Genomic DNA, 17,987 nt, shown 5'->3' on the forward strand with positions numbered 1-17,987 from the left:
GCCAGCCATAAAGGTGCGGTTGGCTGAAGTTGGGTGCCCGGGGAACGTGAGGCGGGTGATCAGCAGCTACCTGAGTGAAAGGGGAGTGAAAGTTAGATATGCGGGCGTGGAAGTGAGTAGGGGGACCAGCAAGGGGTGCGTGCAGGGATCCATAGGTGGACCAATCCTGTGGAACCTCTTGCTGGACCCTCTGCTATGGATGTTAGAGGAGATGGGAGTATTCTGTCAGGCGTTCGCCGACGACATTGTGTTGGTCTTTGAGGGTGATACGGCCCTTGAAATAGAAGGAAAAGCGAACCGTGTCCTAAACGTAATACACGAATGGGGTAAAGACAACAAATTAAATTTTGCACCACACAAAACTTGTGCCCTCCTTTCGACGAGGAGGTTAAAATATGACGTGCCACGGCTCGCTATGGGGAGTGTGGAAATTAAATATTTTTCACATATAAAAATACTGGGCCTTACAATTGACAGCGGCCTTACTTTCAACGCCCACGTCGGGACGGTATGCCAAAAGGCAATCGCCCGGTATAAACTCTTGGCTAGGGCAGCCAGAGTTGGTTGGGGACTTAGCCCAGATATTATTAGAACTATTTATGTAGCTGTTATCGAACCGACTATTATGTATGCATCGGCAGCGTGGGCACCCACCGTGGAAAAGATGGGGGTCCAAAAAAGGCTGAACACCGTACAACGGGGCTTCGCCCAAAAGATCTGCCGAGCATATCGGACCGTCTCCCTGAACTCAGCTATGCTGTTGGCTGGGATACTCCCCCTTGACCTCAGAATTCTCGAAGTCTCGAGACTATATGGGATCAAGAAGGGGGTGTCGCACCCAGCGTTGGGAGACAGGGAGGTGGAAAGAATGGCTCCGGCGATTGAGGACCCACATCCGGCAGAGCAGGAAGGGCTGGGGTTCGGGCTGGTGGACGAGGACTCGTATTCCGACGTGGCTAATAGCCACGTACATAGGATCTACACGGACGGCAGCAAGATTGAGGGTCGAGTCGGAGCCGCCCTTTCCGTATGGGAGGGGGAGGCCGAGACGAAGGCCGTCAAGCTTGCTTTGCCGCCGTATTGCACCGTCTACCAGGCCGAACTCCTAGCGCTCCAAAGAGCAGTAATTAGAGCCTGCAAGAGTGGAGTGTCGAAGGTCGGCATCTTCAGCGACTCCAGATCGGCCCTCCAGGCAGTCACACTCGGTTCCCCCCACCCCCTTGCTGTGCAAACAAGGGCGGCCCTCCGAAAGGCTGCTTCGCAGAGGCGGGAGGTCGCTCTGTTTTGGATCAAGGCGCACGCAGGGCTAAGGGGGAACGAAAGAGTGGACCAGTTAGCCAAGGAGGCCGCTCTGGGGTCGAAGAAGAAACCCGACTACGATCTGTGTCCTGTTTCATTCGTCAAGCGTATCCTGAGACAGGATACGATCGGGGAATGGGACAGGAGATATGATGTGGGGGAGACGGCTGGAGGCACGAAGCTCTTTTTCCCAAGCGCTGCTGCTGCATACAAAATAGTTCGGAAAATAGACATCACACACCACACCACACAAGTACTGACTGGACACGGTGGATTCGCCTTCTACTTGAACAGATTCAAGCTGAAGGAGAATCCATCGTGCCTGTGTCAGCCCGGAGTCGACGAGACGGTTTCTCACCTGTTGCTCGAGTGTCCGATTTTTGCAAGAGATAGATATGTTATTGAGCAAAAATTGGGCATCGCGATGACGGGTGAGAATCTGCCCGCGGCCCTGGGGGACAAAATGAGGAATGAATTTCTGGAATATTGTAAGTACATTGTTGGGGTGGTAAACAAAAGAAACTGTGATAAGCTGTGATGTTAGGGTTAAGTTTAGGATAGTTGTGCCGTGATAATTTGTATATTTATTTGTATTGGTTTTATTTTTATTGTAATCTTTGAATTGTAAATTTTAATGTGATCTTTAATTATTGTATTTTATTATTATTTTGAAAATTCTATTGTATATTGTAAATTCGTATTTTAAAATTTGATTGTATTTTAATATTATGTGCCCATATTGTAAATAAAGAAAATTGTGTTTATTATTTGATTAAAGAAAATAAATGTCTCTAGACTATACTCTAGAGAAAAAGCAGACAACACCCTGCGATGGCGGGTGCTAAAAAAAAAAAAAAAAAAAAAAAAACCTAACCTAACCTAACCTAACCTAACCTAACCTAACCTAACCTAACCTAACCCGGCAGCGTGGGCACCCACAGTGGAAAAGATGGGGGTCCAAAAAAGGCTGAACACCGTGCAACGGGGTTTCGCCCAAAAAATCTGCAGAGCATATCGGACCGTCTCCCTGAACTCAGCTATGCTGTTGGCTGGGATACTCCCCCTTGATCTCAGAATTCTCGAAGTCTCGAGATTATATGGGATCAAGAAGGGGGTGTCGCACCCAGCGTTGGGAGACAGGGAGGTGGAAAGAATGGCTCCGGCGATTGAGGACCCACATCCGGCAGAGCAGGAAGGGCTGGGGTTCGGGCTGGTGGACGAGGACTCGTATTCCGACGTGGCTAATAGCCACGTACATAGGATCTACACGGACGGCAGCAAGATTGAGGGTCGAGTCGGAGCCGCCCTTTCCGTATGGGAGGGGGAGGCCGAGACGAAGGCCGTCAAGCTTGCTTTGCCGCCGTATTGCACCGTCTACCAGGCCGAACTCCTAGCGCTCCAAAGAGCAGTAATTAGAGCCTGCAAGAGTGGAGTGTCGAAGGTCGGCATCTTCAGCGACTCCAGATCGGCCCTCCAGGCAGTCACACTCGGTTCCCCCCACCCCCTTGCTGTGCAAACAAGGGCGGCCCTCCGAAAGGCTGCTTCGCAGAGGCGGGAGGTCGCTCTGTTTTGGATCAAGGCGCACGCAGGGCTAAGGGGGAACGAAAGAGTGGACCAGTTAGCCAAGGAGGCCGCTCTGGGGTCGAAGAAGAAACCCGACTACGATCTGTGTCCTGTTTCATTCGTCAAGCGTATCCTGAGACAGGATACGATCGGGGAATGGGACAGGAGATATGATGTGGGGGAGACGGCTGGAGGCACGAAGCTCTTTTTCCCAAGCGCTGCTGCTGCATACAAAATAGTTCGGAAAATAGACATCACACACCACACCACACAAGTACTGACTGGACACGGTGGATTCGCCTTCTACTTGAACAGATTCAAGCTGAAGGAGAATCCATCGTGCCTGTGTCAGCCCGGAGTCGACGAGACGGTTTCTCACCTGTTGCTCGAGTGTCCGATTTTTGCAAGAGATAGATATGTTATTGAGCAAAAATTGGGCATCGCGATGACGGGTGAGAATCTGCCCGCGGCCCTGGGGGACAAAATGAGGAATGAATTTCTGGAATATTGTAAGTACATTGTTGGGGTGGTAAACAAAAGAAACTGTGATAAGCTGTGATGTTAGGGTTAAGTTTAGGATAGTTGTGCCGTGATAATTTGTATATTTATTTGTATTGGTTTTATTTTTATTGTAATCTTTGAATTGTAAATTTTAATGTGATCTTTAATTATTGTATTTTATTATTATTTTGAAAATTCTATTGTATATTGTAAATTCGTATTTTAAAATTTGATTGTATTTTAATATTATGTGCCCATATTGTAAATAAAGAAAATTGTGTTTATTATTTGATTAAAGAAAATAAATGTCTCTAGACTATACTCTAGAGAAAAAGCAGACAACACCCTGCGATGGCGGGTGCTAAAAAAAAAAAAAAAAAAAAAAAAAACCTAACCTAACCTAACCTAACCTAACCTAACCTAACCTAACCTAACCTAACCCGGCAGCGTGGGCACCCACAGTGGAAAAGATGGGGGTCCAAAAAAGGCTGAACACCGTGCAACGGGGTTTCACCCAAAAAATCTGCAGAGCATATCGGACCGTCTCCCTGAACTCAGCTATGCTGTTGGCTGGGATACTCCCCCTTGATCTCAGAATTCTCGAAGTCTCGAGATTATATGGGATCAAGAAGGGGGTGTCGCACCCAGCGTTGGGAGACAGGGAGGTGGAAAGAATGGCTCCGGCGATTGAGGACCCACATCCGGCAGAGCAGGAAGGGCTGGGGTTCGGGCTGGTGGACGAGGACTCGTATTCCGACGTGGCTAATAGCCACGTACATAGGATCTACACGGACGGCAGCAAGATTGAGGGTCGAGTCGGAGCCGCCCTTTCCGTATGGGAGGGGGAGGCCGAGACGAAGGCCGTCAAGCTTGCTTTGCCGCCGTATTGCACCGTCTACCAGGCCGAACTCCTAGCGCTCCAAAGAGCAGTAATTAGAGCCTGCAAGAGTGGAGTGTCGAAGGTCGGCATCTTCAGCGACTCCAGATCGGCCCTCCAGGCAGTCACACTCGGTTCCCCCCACCCCCTTGCTGTGCAAACAAGGGCGGCCCTCCGAAAAGCTGCTTCGCAGAGGCGGGAGGTCGCTCTGTTTTGGATCAAGGCGCACGCAGGGCTAAGGGGGAACGAAAGAGTGGACCAGTTAGCCAAGGAGGCCGCTCTGGGGTCGAAGAAGAAACCCGACTACGATATGTGTCCTGTTTCATTCGTCAAGCGTATCCTGAGACAGGATACGATCGGGGAATGGGACAGGAGATATGATGTGGGGGAGACGGCTGGAGGCACGAAACTCTTTTTCCCAAGCGCTGCTGCTGCATACAAAATAGTACGGAAAATAGACATCACACACCACACCACACAAGCACTGACTGGACACGGTGGATTCGCCTTCTACTTGAACAGATTCAAGCTGAAGGAGAATCCATCGTGCCTGTGTCAGCCCGGAGTCGACGAGACGGTTTCTCACCTGTTGCTCGAGTGTCCGATTTTTGCAAGAGATAGATATGTTATTGAGCAAAAATTGGGCATCGCGATGACGGGTGAGAATCTGCCCGCGGCCCTGGGGGATGAGACGAGAAATGAATTCTTGGAGTATTGTAAATACATTGTTGGGGTGGTAAACAAAAGAAACTGTGATAAGCTGTGATGTTAGGGTTAAGTTTTATTGTTGTGCCGTACTGTTTCAATTGTATTTTATTGTAATGTCTTAATTAATGTAAGTTTTAAATGTACTTTTAATTGTATTAATTTATTTTATTTTATTTTTTATTATTCTCATTGCAATGTTTTTAATTAATGTAAGTTTTTAAATGTAATATTTAATTTTAGAATTTTACTATTAATTTGGAAATGTTATTGTAAATTGTTAAATTGTATTTTTATTTTAAATTGCATTCATTTAGGCCTAATGTATTAATAAATAATAGTGTGGTAATTAATTGATTAAAAGCAAAACAAACATCTCTGGACAATATTCCAGAGGAAAGCACACAACACCCTGTGATGGCGGGTGCTTTTAAAAAAAAAAAAAAAAAAAAAAAAAAAAACCTAACCTAACCTAACCTAACCTAACCTAACCTAACCTAACCTATTTATTTGTATTGGTTTTATTTTTATTGTAATCTTTGAATTGTAAATTTTAATGTGATCTTTAATTATTGTATTTTATTATTATTTTGAAAATTCTATTGTATATTGTAAATTCGTATTTTAAAATTTGATTGTATTTTAATATTATGTGCCCATATTGTAAATAAAGAAAATTGTGTTTATTATTTGATTAAAGAAAATAAATGTCTCTAGACTATACTCTAGAGAAAAAGCAGACAACACCCTGCGATGGCGGGTGCTTTTTAAAAAAAAAAAAAAAACCTAACCTAACCTAACCTAACCTGTTAACGAAAAATATGTACAATTTTCGTCGGCGCCATCTTGGATTTCAGTTTTGACCTCATATTCGTTAATAGCTACCCCAAAAACCATGAAAATGACACCCATGACGAAGAGATGTCAAATTTTCGTCTGCGCCATCTTGGATTTTAGTTTTGACCTCATATTGGTTAATATACCCAATATGAGGAGACATAAACCCCATAGAACGGAGAGAAAGCAATAAAAGACTAGCGTGTCGTTATCGGTTTATTGGGGCCTAAATAAAGTTTATTTACAATGCGAAGTGTTCGCGGGGCATAGGGTCACAGCGCCAACGCGACGTGGGGCGCCCGCTGGTGGTGCGGCGCTTGCTGTTGGTGCGGCACGTGCGGCTGGAGCGGCACGTGCGGCTGGAGCGGCACGTGCGGCTGGTGCGGCAGGTGCGGCGGCGGGTCGGGCTCGTCCAGGTCGAGCGCGGCGTCGATCATGGTGGTGTCGTGCAGCAGGCGCAGGCGCGAGGCGCTCAGCGCGCCGCCGCCCGCCACCGCCGCGCCGCCCGGCCCCGCGCCGCTCACGCACACGTCTGCGGGGAGACAGGGTTCGCGTGTCAAACATATTCGCCAGACATCGGACGAAACATTCTCCGTGGATACTTTCGGCGGATACGAACCTTGCAGGGGCACGGGGTCGAGATCGAGCGAGCGGTTCATGTAGGCGTGCCGCGCGTTCTCGCTCACTTCGAACAGGTTCGTGTAGCTGCCGGACACGGAACCTGTGACGGACGATAAACTCATTAATATCGAGTCGAATATAAAACAACAAAATGGACGATAACTCGATCGGAGTAGATACCGTGCGAGTGGTTCGCGAAGGGTTGCAGCGCCCGCGCGGCGGCGGCGGGCGAGTGCGGCTGCGCGCCGAGCGCCTGCGCGCTGAGCGGCTGCGCGGGTGTGAGCGGGGCCGCGCCGAGCGGGGCCGCGCCCGCGGACAGCGCCACGGCGAAACTCGGCGGTAGTTCATCGCGACCGTCGCCGGAAACTACGCCTCGTCTGCTCGAATCACATTAAGATTATTTATATTTTTGACTCTCTTCCAATATGTGCGAAGATCTGGGTTTTACAAAAAAAGATAAAATTGTTCTATCTAACGTTCAGTAAAATTAGTATTATCGTTAAATATTAATAATGTCATCCGAGTTTTCTTTTCCACACCGATCCTTAACTTGAAAAAATCAAACAAAATAACAAAAATATTAACAGAGCGTGTGTACCGAGCACACGTGTTAGACGTGAAACTTCTTTGGCAAGATTCAATGATACCAAAATCGTCGCCTTACTCCATGACGTGACGGTATTGCCATGACGCGACCTTGAAATTTTACTCTCAAATAATGAGAGAAGACAGACGTTTCACTTCAAAAATAATTAAGTATAGACATCGGTCCAGACGTCCACGCGTGATGCTGTGCGCGGAGGAAATAAGGATTAATTTTTGTATTTATCTTCTTCTTCTTTCTTCTTATACAGGGTGTCCCGCTCTTGGTATACTAAGCGCGAAGGAACTTGTAGTTTTGCATATACTGATCACGTAAAAAATACTTAAAAAAAAATTACGTCCAAAATTTTTTGCTAAATTTTTCCTGAAAATCCATGTTTTCTTCTCTAGCTTCGTGCAGCCGGCATATACCGCTTCTCTAATATGAGCATTTTATCTATGAAAACATAATCTTAAACGATAGCTCACGTGCTGGTGGCAAAGTTGGGCGGCTCGCTTGTTATGGGTGTACACATAGAGTTTTAAGAATTCATCTGTTTGAAAAAAAAATGCGTCTGGAATTTTTTAATTATTTTTTACGTACTCAGCGTATGCAAAACTATAACCTCCTTTGAGCTTAGTATACCAACAGTGGGACACCCTGTATATAAAAATGAATCGCAAAATGTGTTGGTAAGCGCATAACTCGAGAACGGCTGAACCGATTTCGATAATTCTTTTTTTATTATATTCCTTGAAGTACGAGGATGGTTCTTATGTAGAGAAAACGTAAACATGTACCATGGGCGAAGCCGGGGCGGACCGCTAGTGTATAAATAAAAATTATAGTAAAGAGAAAGCCTGTTTCTCTTTACTATGAAACGTTATGAAAGTTTCTCTGTCAATTTTAATTGAAATTAAAGTGAAATTAAACTAATCATTGAGTCAAAATTATCATGATTGACTTAAAGACTCATTTCATAAAGGATGTAACTAACGCTATTTCTGGTGGTGAAAGTGCTTAATATAATTACGCGTGCAAATGTTTTATATATTTAAGAGAGTATGTATTCGGGCGTGGCAAGAAAACACAACTAGACAAACGAAACGGACGCGATGGCGCCCGTGCAGCGAACTGACCGGTCGATGAGGCTGGGTGCGAGCGGGCCACACAGCACGTACCAGCAGTTGGCGCACGCGTTGCCGCGCGAGTACGGGTTGGGGTTGGCCACGCCGCGCCGCGACGAGAACGAGCCCTTGATCTGCAACACGAGCGGCGGTGAGTGCGGGGCGGAGCGGGGAGGGGCGGAGGGGGAGGGGGCGGGCGACACTCACGTCCTCGTTCGTCGTCTGGTCCGTCGACGCCAGGTACGTGTGGAAGCCGGCCAGCCCCAGCACGGACCACACGGACAGGAAGCACACGGCGGCCACGAGCGCCGAGGCGGGGCTCGCGCGCAGAGCCGCCGCCAGCCCGGCGCCGCGCGCCAGCAGCGCCAGGTGCGCCACCGCGCACGCGAACACCCACACGGCCAGGAACGACAGCGACACGACGAACGCGTAGAAGTAGCGGTAGTTGCGCTTGCCCACGCAGTTGCCCACCCACGGGCAGTGGTGGTCGAAGCGGTCGACGCAGTTGTCGCACAGCGAGCAGTGCGAGGCGCGCGGCGGGCGGAACATCTTGCACGTGAAGCAGTACTTGAGCTTGACGGGGCGGCCGCGCACGAGCACCTCGCGCGCGCGCGGCGGCGGGCGCGCGGCGCCGGGCGGCTCGGGCGCGTCGGGCGCGCCGGCCGCGCCGGCCGCCGCCTCGGCCGCCGCGGCGCGCGGGATGATGCCCGGGTCGGACAGCGCCGTGCGCAGCAGCGCGGCCAGCGTGCTGGCGCACAGCGCGGCGCCCGCGGCCGGCACGGCGGCCGACACGCGCGCCGCCAGGAACGGGCAGTCGAAGGCGAAGTGCAGCGCGCACGTGCCGCAGATGAGCGCCAGCGTGAGCAGGAACACGCCCGGGTGCGGCGCCGTCATCAGCCGCCCGTCGCACCAGAAGCGGTTGCGGCCCGCGAACACCTCCCACTTGCGCGTCACGCGCCGCGATGCCATCGCCGCATCACCGCAGCCACGAGCGCTCTTCCCCTACGCCCGAATACGCGACGTTCAATGCTTCTTGCGTGTCTCCTTAATGCGTTTAAAAAATAAATTAGAACAATTAAAAATAAAAATACAACATATAACTAATAAAAAGTTATAAAGAATTGGTTTGTAATTTGAACTCAATAAAAATTTTAATAATAAATATTATAGTTTAAAAACAAACTCTAAAACATGATTTATGATGATGAAATACGGTCAATATTTACTCTAAAGGAGCTGGTTACATACAAACAGATGTTGCTAATATCAGTATGTTAAAAAAAATTTACTCCGTTTGTAAATAAAGCAGTTTCCACTAAATGATGTGGTATTACAATATATATTATTATATAACATGTCATGTGATGAGATCGCAAGAATATTAGAGCAAATTTCAGATATGCATTTCCTTTTTTTTATGTTACTATAACATACTCATACAAAGTCAAATTTCTATGTATACTACTTATTAGGAAACTATAATAATACCAGCCACATCCCCAGTAGGTACTGAATTAAGTCCTTAACCCATTGACCACCGAGCGCCCCGATCGGGGCGCGACACAATAGATTTTCTATTGTGTCTGTGATTCCGGGGACTGATGGATTAACCGCCAAATTTAACTATGACTCAACATCTTTACAAACACTTCCAAAGTACACAGGACCTCATGCCGCAATAGGACATTCATATTCAATTTTAAGTAAAAATTACCGAAATTATCGGTAAAATAATATAAATGCTGACACCACTGATTATAAAATGGCCAAATTTAGTCAAAATTTATAGTTTTCTGACAAGAAATGAAGATCCTTAGTATCCAAGTTTCCAATTTGGTGAGAAAAATTAACATTTTTAGGAAAATTTAAAATAATCATGAAATGTTGTTATTTTTTATTAAAAGACCTTAAAATGTCCATAATTCTTCCATTTACAATATCACAAAATTCTCCATAGATTTTGAGATATTTGATGCAATATCAAAGATCCCTACACTTTGTTGATGTGTGTATAATTTAAAAGTTATCAATGATATTTTATGATTTTATTATACACTAGCTGTGCTCCGCGGTTGCTCCACTAACACCGGATAAATGGGCTATCTAACACCGAAATAATTTTTCAAATCGGAACAGTAGTTCCTGATTTTAGCGTGTTCAAACAAAACTTTAACTTTTTTTTTCTCTGAATGAGCTATACTTGCACCCCTTTTAAACTGTTACACCTATATCAAGTCACCTGTATATTAACTGTTTTCTGCAAATACACATTTTCTGACTGATGTTCAACAAAACACAAATAAAGGTATGAAAATATAGAAGATCATATTTTTGGGAAAGGTGGAAATTATAATACATAATTTTAAAATGGGTTAGCCTCTAGTGTTCAAATATGTTTATCATGACAAAAATTAAATGTTGAAAACAGGAAAGAGTGCCACTGTTTTCTCAAAAATTAATTTGCTTCAAATAGCCTCTAAAGTTCTTTAAAATGACTACTACCCCAAAAATTACAAATGACAACAATAATTTAGTAGTTGAATACTTGCTTAATTATCAAACTAATACAGTGAAACGAAAAACTTCAAAGCTAGCTAGTAGTCTAATAACTTCATTGACAACTTTGATTCTCACTTCCGCTACTGGATCCGTAGAGGTTCTCCTTAACTGATAACACTTGCTTCATAAAATCTAATGAAGAATATCAGAGATAATGTCTTATATCCTCAATTATAGTGAAATTTTGTAATGATTTCCATATCCACTTATGATTTAAAAGTCACAAAACCTTGAAAATGTTTTTTGGGTGTATTTAGGAATTATTTCATAAACGAATAAAAAATAAACTCTTAGTTTTGAAACAAAGTATTTCTTTAAAAACTTTCTCTAATACTACTAAGTTTGACAATTACATCTGTGTAACTTCACAAATTACAACTTACAAGACACAAGTTACAAGTGACATGACAATCATGACATCATTCATCATTGATCATTTAATATCTCTATGGGCATTGGGCGAGTTTACACTGTACATTAAATTTAAAAAAAGTAAAATAATGTCAAATATCGTAGACTCTTGAAATATCGTTTTTTTTTTTTAGTTTTAGGGCGTATTCAGAAAGAAAGCTTGAAACTTATAAGCGCTGGTAGCCCGCGCAGGAAAATATATGAACATGCGCTTATAAGCGCTGATCGGCGCCGACAAGTTCCAACAAGTTTCAACAAACTTGTCGTTTCAACAACAAACAACAAATAATTTATTTCATTCCGACTGTTTCTCGGAATAACATACATTTACTAAGAATTGCATACAATGCCGGGTTTAATATATTCCCGGTAACATAATATTATGTAGGATATATGATCAAACGAACTTCTAGAAGGAAGTTCGATCATTATTATATGAATAGCTCCATTCGAAGATATAGTATTACCATGTAGTTTCCCTAACGTACTAGGTAGTGTCGCACTTTAAGATTTATATCGATTGTTTTTACTCGATTCGAATTTTAAAACCGTCATCTATAGCCTACGCATCCCTACCGCTCCAGTGATTTGCTCATTCTTTTTAGAGATACCAAAACTTTTACAAAGGGTTGAGGTGGGTGGGTTCTTATATCTTCGAATGGAGCTATTCATATAATAATGATCGAACTTCCTTCTAGAAGTTCGTTTGATCATATATTATATTTTCATAGCTCCATTCTTCAGATATAGTATTACCATGTAGATGTTCAGAGAACTGAAGTAATGAATAGATATTTTCTAAAAGTTTTGGTAGGAATCGTATAAAATAAAATAAAATAAAACACAGCTTATTGAAACCAAAATGATTTTTATTTTAATAACTTCCAAATCAATATAACAATCAAAATAAATATAACAATCAATATAACAATCAATATAACAATCAATATAACAATCAATATAACAATCAAAATAAATAACAATCTCCAATAATTTTATACAATTTTTATATAATCAATCAACCTTAGTCAATACCATTATCAAAGACAGACCTAGCTACCTCTTGTGAAATAATGGGACGATTATAAAATTTTGCAAACGTCTGTGATGAAGCCGTCCATCCAGCTGTTTTGCGTATTGAGTCTATGGATACGCCTGCGGCGCGGGCGGCCGATGTTGAGGCGTGACGCGTGCTATGAGCGCTAAATTTCGTCACGTCAATGCCACTCTCTGCTAACATACTTTTAATCCATCGACTGATGGTTTGTGACGTCACCGGCTTATGGGGACGTTTGTAAGTTACAAATAAGTTTGAAGAACCATTTCTAATATTTTTAGTAATTTCTAGGTAATCTTCTAAACATTTTGCAGGACAAATGCTAGGTTTGTCAGTGAAATATGGTATGACTAAGGTTGGCTGCTCGCGATTGATAGCAGAGGTTTTAATTAAATTTGTAATGGTTATAATAATTTGATTTTTATGAACTACAATACTATTAGTTTTTATTAAAGACAATGTTTGTACGCGATGTGCTGTACAAAGGGCCAAAAGAGTTGCCAACTTTTTTGAAAGTTGACATAATGATAAATTTGTATGAGGGAACCATTTATCCATAAAGTCTAAAGTTACTTGTGGATCCCATATGGTGTTATATTTAGGTATATTAGGTCTACATTTGAAGACTCCTTTTAGTAACCGTGTCACTTGTACATCAGAACCTATATTATTGCCTAGCAGCAGTGATATAGCTGAACGATGGCTATTTAATGTGCCATATGAAGCTCCATTCTCATATTGCTTAGTAAGAAATAAAATTACCTCTGATTTTGGTGCTTCTAAGTAGTTTATATGATTGGTTAAACAATGATTCCACCAAAGTTTGAACGATGTGTTATATTGTTTAATAGTGTTTTCCGCCAACGAAGAGACCATTAGATATATCGCTTCTGATGGAATGCCTTGTTTTTTGAAGGCTTCCCGGAGACAATGGCTGCTGCCAGGATAGTCTGCGTGGGAAGATGTAGCCTGTAATCTGACCGAATTGCATTTTTTAGAAAAATAATATCTGATATTATTATATTGCTCAACAAAGGAAACCACACTTGGGTGGGCCAATAAGGAAAAACTAAAATTCCAGTAGACCTTTCGCTGACAATCTTTTGTAAACATTTTTGAATTATTGCAAAAGGGGGAAAACAGTAAAAATAATATTTTGACCATGATATTGTAAAAGCATCAACCGTAAGTGCATCTGGGTCTGGTCTCCAGGAAACGTATACCCTACATTTGGCATTGGTGCGAGATGCAAACAAATCTATATCAACTTTACCTAGTTTATTAATGATTTTTTGAAAAGCATTCGAACATAGTTCTATTTCAGTGTCGGGATTAATTCTGCGTGATTCGGTGTCAGCTTCTTTATTTTCTTTGGAGTTGATATAAGATGCAAATAACCACAAGTCGCGTTCTTCGCACCACTGCCAAATGGATCTCGTTAATTCATTAAGGTGTGGGAATTGTATACCACCCATTCTGTTGATATAACTAATAGCCGTTGTGTTGTCGATTCGCATCAATATAGCGCAATTGGTAACATTATAGGCAAAACATTTAAGGCCAAAAAATGCTGCTTTAAGCTCTAAATAATTAATGTGATATTTTAGCTCACTTTCTTTCCAGTGGCCATTAGCGCGCATATTATTGCAGACAGCACCCCAGCCTGACCTTGACGCGTCCGTGAAAATTGTCAATTTGTATATCGGAGGCGTAATAAAGCTTTTAGATATTAAAATATTACTTTCCCACCAATTTAAATCTGGTAAAATGTTATTTGACAGTCTCATAATTGAATCGTAATTATTGTTAGATTTTTTGAGGGCGAGATACTTTTCCCTTTCAAATTTCTTTGTGTATAACCAACTATATTTTATTGCCGGGCATGCGGCTGTTAACACACCTATAAATTGAGAGAATTCTCGAATGGTACATTTATGCAATGTTTTGAATTTTTTCACTAAATGTAATATATGACTTTGTTTGTTTTCTGGTAAGTACATAGTCATATTTTCTGTGTCAAACATATAACCTAAAAATTTGCATGTTCGTTTTGGTTCTAATGAGCTCTTTTCGAAATTTATGATAAAACCTAAACATTCGAGGATTCTCACAGTTTCATTTACGTTCAAAAGACATTTTTCGTAAGAATTCTCGATACACAAGGTATCATCTAAATATGTTACTGAACTAAAACCACGTTTCCTTAAGTAACCGATTACTTCCTTCATAATTTTTGTAAATGTTCTTGGTGCTGATGATAGGCCGTAAGGGATTGCATTAAATTCATATGTGATTAAATTTTGTGAATCGTCTTCATTCTGAAACCTTAAATACTTTTTATGTTCTGGGTGTATAGGAACTAATAAATATGACTCTTTCAAATCAATACTAGCCATGTAACTGTTCTTTGATAATAAAGTACATACACTTCTATAATCCTCCATCTTAAAATGTTCGTTTTTTACATATTTATTGAAATATTTTAAATTTAAAATAAAACGATCTGTCCCATTAGGTTTTGGAATCAAAAAAATCGGTGAAAGAAATTGTTCAGTGCGTTTTTCGCATACAGAAATAGCTCCTAAGTCAAGAAGGTTATTAATGGCAAGTTGAATTTTTTGTTTTTCTTTATATGATAAAGATTTATTTGGTATATACGGTCGTGAAACATTATTTATTAATGGTATACGATAGCCATTTAAAATATAATCTAACACGGTTTTATTTTTTGTTATGTGTAGCCAACAATCATAATAAAAAGTTAATCGACCTGCATGTACCTGAACTACTGACGTGTTGGGGCACGTTGTCTGGTTGCTGGCTTCGCCTGCGACTGCGGTGGCGGCAGCTGCGCTGCTTGAGGGCGAAATTGTCTGTTCGGATGTAATCTGCTCGTCATGTATGCTCCGCGCCCCCCCCTGCTCGACGACGAGGCATATCGAGGAGGAGGTGGCCAGTTTCCCGTGTATCTGCCTTTTGTTGATTGAGCTTGATTATTTCGTTGCGGTATGCTTCTTTTAATTTGTGAGCCTTGTTTTTCAATGGCTTTTGCAGCCTTTATTTTTTCCGACAATTGACTACCAAATAAGAATTCGTCTCTTTCCTCTTCTTGGATTATGTTCAGTATAGATTTATCTAGACACGGAGTAATACATTTAGTGCGAATTTGTGTTTCTGTATAATGTAGATCTGTCAAAATTCTACAACCATTAGAAAGATGTTTTATAGCAGTAATTTTATTTCCATCATTAATGATGGTTTCCATAGCTCTTGAAATAGCAGTAATAGCAAAGCCTAATTGGTTTTGTTTTACTTCCATCTTTTTATCCCTACTCCGAACTGCTTCTGCGACAGCAGCGGCTATCTCGGGGTTTAAACTGGGTGATTTTAGTAATTTGCAGTTACCTGGAATATGATATTCCTTCAACAAGTTTTCTTTAACTTCTTTGGTCAATCCTTTCTTTAATATAGGCAACCAGCGCTGTGTCAAGTCGCTGTGAATATTGGGTCCATATTTAGGACTGTCTTCAATGGGGTCCCCCAATGCAAGACGTATTTCTGGATCAAGTTCTATATGTAATTCATTTGAGGATTCTGGACCCGTATTAATTTGGTCTTGTGGAGGATTTGGAGTTTCAGATAATTCGCCATCATTTTTACTATCTTCGTCCATGCATCTTTGCGATAACAATGGGTCGCCTATAACTGAAGTACTCGCTAACGGTATGTCAACCGGTATCATCGGTAATGATTCATCCTGTATATTAGGGTAATCATGGTGCATAATCTCAACTCCCTCAATATTATCATTTTCGGGTATTTGGATATCTGAAAGTATAAGGTTAAAATTTAAATAACTTTTTTTTTTTTTTTTTTTTTTTTTTTTTTGGAGGTAGTTTTAAAATAAAAAATAATATCTTATTACATATTATAATATCTTATGAATCTTTGTTGTTTTACATTAGGTTTATATAATTATAAAAATAAAGTTTTTGTATTCGTCAAATGCTCATAATGTACATTGTATGTATTATGCCTTCGTGTATGACTCTCAGTCAACCTCCAGGCTTAAATTTTTGTGTCATGTCTAACCATCGTGTATAACTCGCGGTTACCCTCCAGGCAGACTTATAGACACTGTATTGCACACATTATTATTAATTCGTTAACACTTGTAAAATTAAAAATTGCTTACCTTCGTTTTCGATATCACTCTCTGAGTCCGAATTTATAATAATACGGCGATGTTTACGCCCTTTCGTTTTCTCTTCTAAACGTTTTATTTTTTCTTTATACCGCTTAATTTTGTCTTCCGCCTTTCTTTTCGGCATATTTGAAATGTAATTTTAAGCGACGTGCGTTCACTACCGCGCACTAAAAAGGAATGAGCAAATCACTGGAGCGGTAGGGATGCGTAGGCTATAGATGACGGTTTTAAAATTCGAATCGAGTAAAAACAATCGATATAAATCTTAAAGTGCGACACTACCTAGTACGTTAGGGAAACTACATGGTAATACTATATCTGAAGAATGGAGCTATGAAAATATAATAATAATTATTCTTAAAAAAGTATTTTATACATTTCTTAAAAACTTCGATATTGTATACAATAATACAATTCATATTCAAATTTTATTTTATTGTTGTAAAATAGTCACACTTTTTTAAGTTGGTTGAATACACTTCGTACCTACTAATAAAAGTAACAAAATGATTTTTTAAAGTTCCCAGTAATCTTCTGGAATCAATTTCAATAAAAATATAAAAAAATAATAATATCAAGTATGAAGATGGTCTATAAAATGGATGCGCTATGTTTACGTGAGCGCGATGTCCCGCGAACCACGTTGCGACGTTAAATACCTAAATTTGAGTAACGCAGATTTGTGACAGCGTCCTTAACGTTTGATTATCACCTTGATTATCACCATCGTAGAGGGAGAGTTCATTCTCCCTCTACGATCACCATAGAGCATTAAACCAACATCACTGTCAACTGCATGACGTTGTCGTGATGTTTATGTGACACTTGACAGTTGACACTCGTTGACTGCCTGACTCTCAGCCGTAGACAGAGAATCCAATAGACACCGGCAATGCGTGTCGCAGAAAGAGATAAAAAAAGAATACGTCACAATATTTAGGGTTACCGTGTGAGGGAAAATTTACCCCGCAATTTGTAAGATACAAATCTCTCAATATTATTCACATAACATAAGTGGATAATAATGAGATATCCACATTACATACTTACATGTTTATACTAATATTATAAAGAGGAAATGTTTGTAATTATGTATGTATGTATGTATGGTTTTCACGCATAAACTACTGGACCGATTTCGAAAATTCTTTCACCATTAGAAAGCTGCATCTTCACTGAGCAACATAGGCTATATTGCATTTTCAAAAAAATTAGAGATCCTTACCAAAAATGCAATAATGTATCCTTAATAAAAATTCTGTCATCGCGTGCGCTGCGGAATCTATTGAAAATAGATCAAATAATTAATGTTCTACGGTATTATAGAATGGACCAATATCTACAAGAAAGTCCGCGATATTCCATTCAAAAGATATAACGAATTTTTAAAAGTGTCAATTTACAGAAAATAGTAGGTATAATGTTTAATACAATGAGGAGGCGTAGTGCGGGACGGGGTGAAGGTGAGGAGGGAAGGGATATTCGCAGGAACTACTTTGATTCCGATTTGAAAAATTCTTTCAGTGTTAGATAGCCCATTGATCGAGGAATATAGATAGTAGGCTATATTGTACCATAACACTTAGACCAACAGGAGTGGAGCCACGCGGGTGAAACCGCGGAGCGCAGCTAGTATATAA

The 17,987-nt window shown here is 41.4% G+C and overlaps 3 protein-coding genes across 3 annotated transcripts in view; 1 reads left to right on the forward strand and 2 right to left on the reverse strand.

The window, feature by feature from the left end:
- The window catches only part of LOC149484308 (uncharacterized), a 2,250-nt gene extending 140 nt beyond the window's left edge, over nt 1-2,110 (forward strand). The window contains exon 1 of the mRNA XM_089700440.1: nt 1-2,110. This exon is cut by the window's left edge and continues 140 nt beyond it. Within this exon, the coding sequence (XP_089556566.1) occupies nt 1-1,837 (1,837 nt within the window). The 3' untranslated portion in view covers nt 1,838-2,110.
- Nucleotides 2,111-5,985: 3,875 nt separating this feature from the next.
- On the reverse strand, nt 5,986-11,058 carry app (Palmitoyltransferase app). The gene is made up of 6 exons (XM_089700441.1): nt 10,748-11,058; nt 8,321-9,157; nt 8,126-8,247; nt 6,584-6,780; nt 6,402-6,503; nt 5,986-6,314 (listed from the first exon to the last, which is right to left on the reverse strand). The coding sequence occupies exons 2-6, from the start codon at nt 9,080-9,082 to the stop codon at nt 6,055-6,057; spliced, it is 1,443 nt and encodes a 480-aa protein (XP_089556567.1). The 5' UTR covers nt 9,083-9,157; nt 10,748-11,058; the 3' UTR covers nt 5,986-6,054.
- Nucleotides 11,059-11,971: 913 nt separating this feature from the next.
- LOC149484310 (uncharacterized) lies at nt 11,972-16,688 on the reverse strand. The gene is made up of 3 exons (XM_089700834.1): nt 16,336-16,688; nt 14,921-15,968; nt 11,972-13,116 (listed from the first exon to the last, which is right to left on the reverse strand). Exons 1-2 carry the CDS (start codon nt 16,469-16,471, stop codon nt 14,926-14,928), a joined length of 1,179 nt encoding a protein of 392 aa, XP_089556960.1. The 5' UTR covers nt 16,472-16,688; the 3' UTR covers nt 11,972-13,116; nt 14,921-14,925.
- Between the last annotated feature and the right edge of the window lie 1,299 nt (nt 16,689-17,987).

Source organism: Colias philodice, chromosome 11 (assembly GCF_061535455.1).
Source record: "Colias philodice isolate Cphi_HAF_F1 chromosome 11, ilColPhil1 Martin Lab GWU primary, whole genome shotgun sequence".
NCBI lineage: Eukaryota > Metazoa > Arthropoda > Insecta > Lepidoptera > Pieridae > Colias > Colias philodice.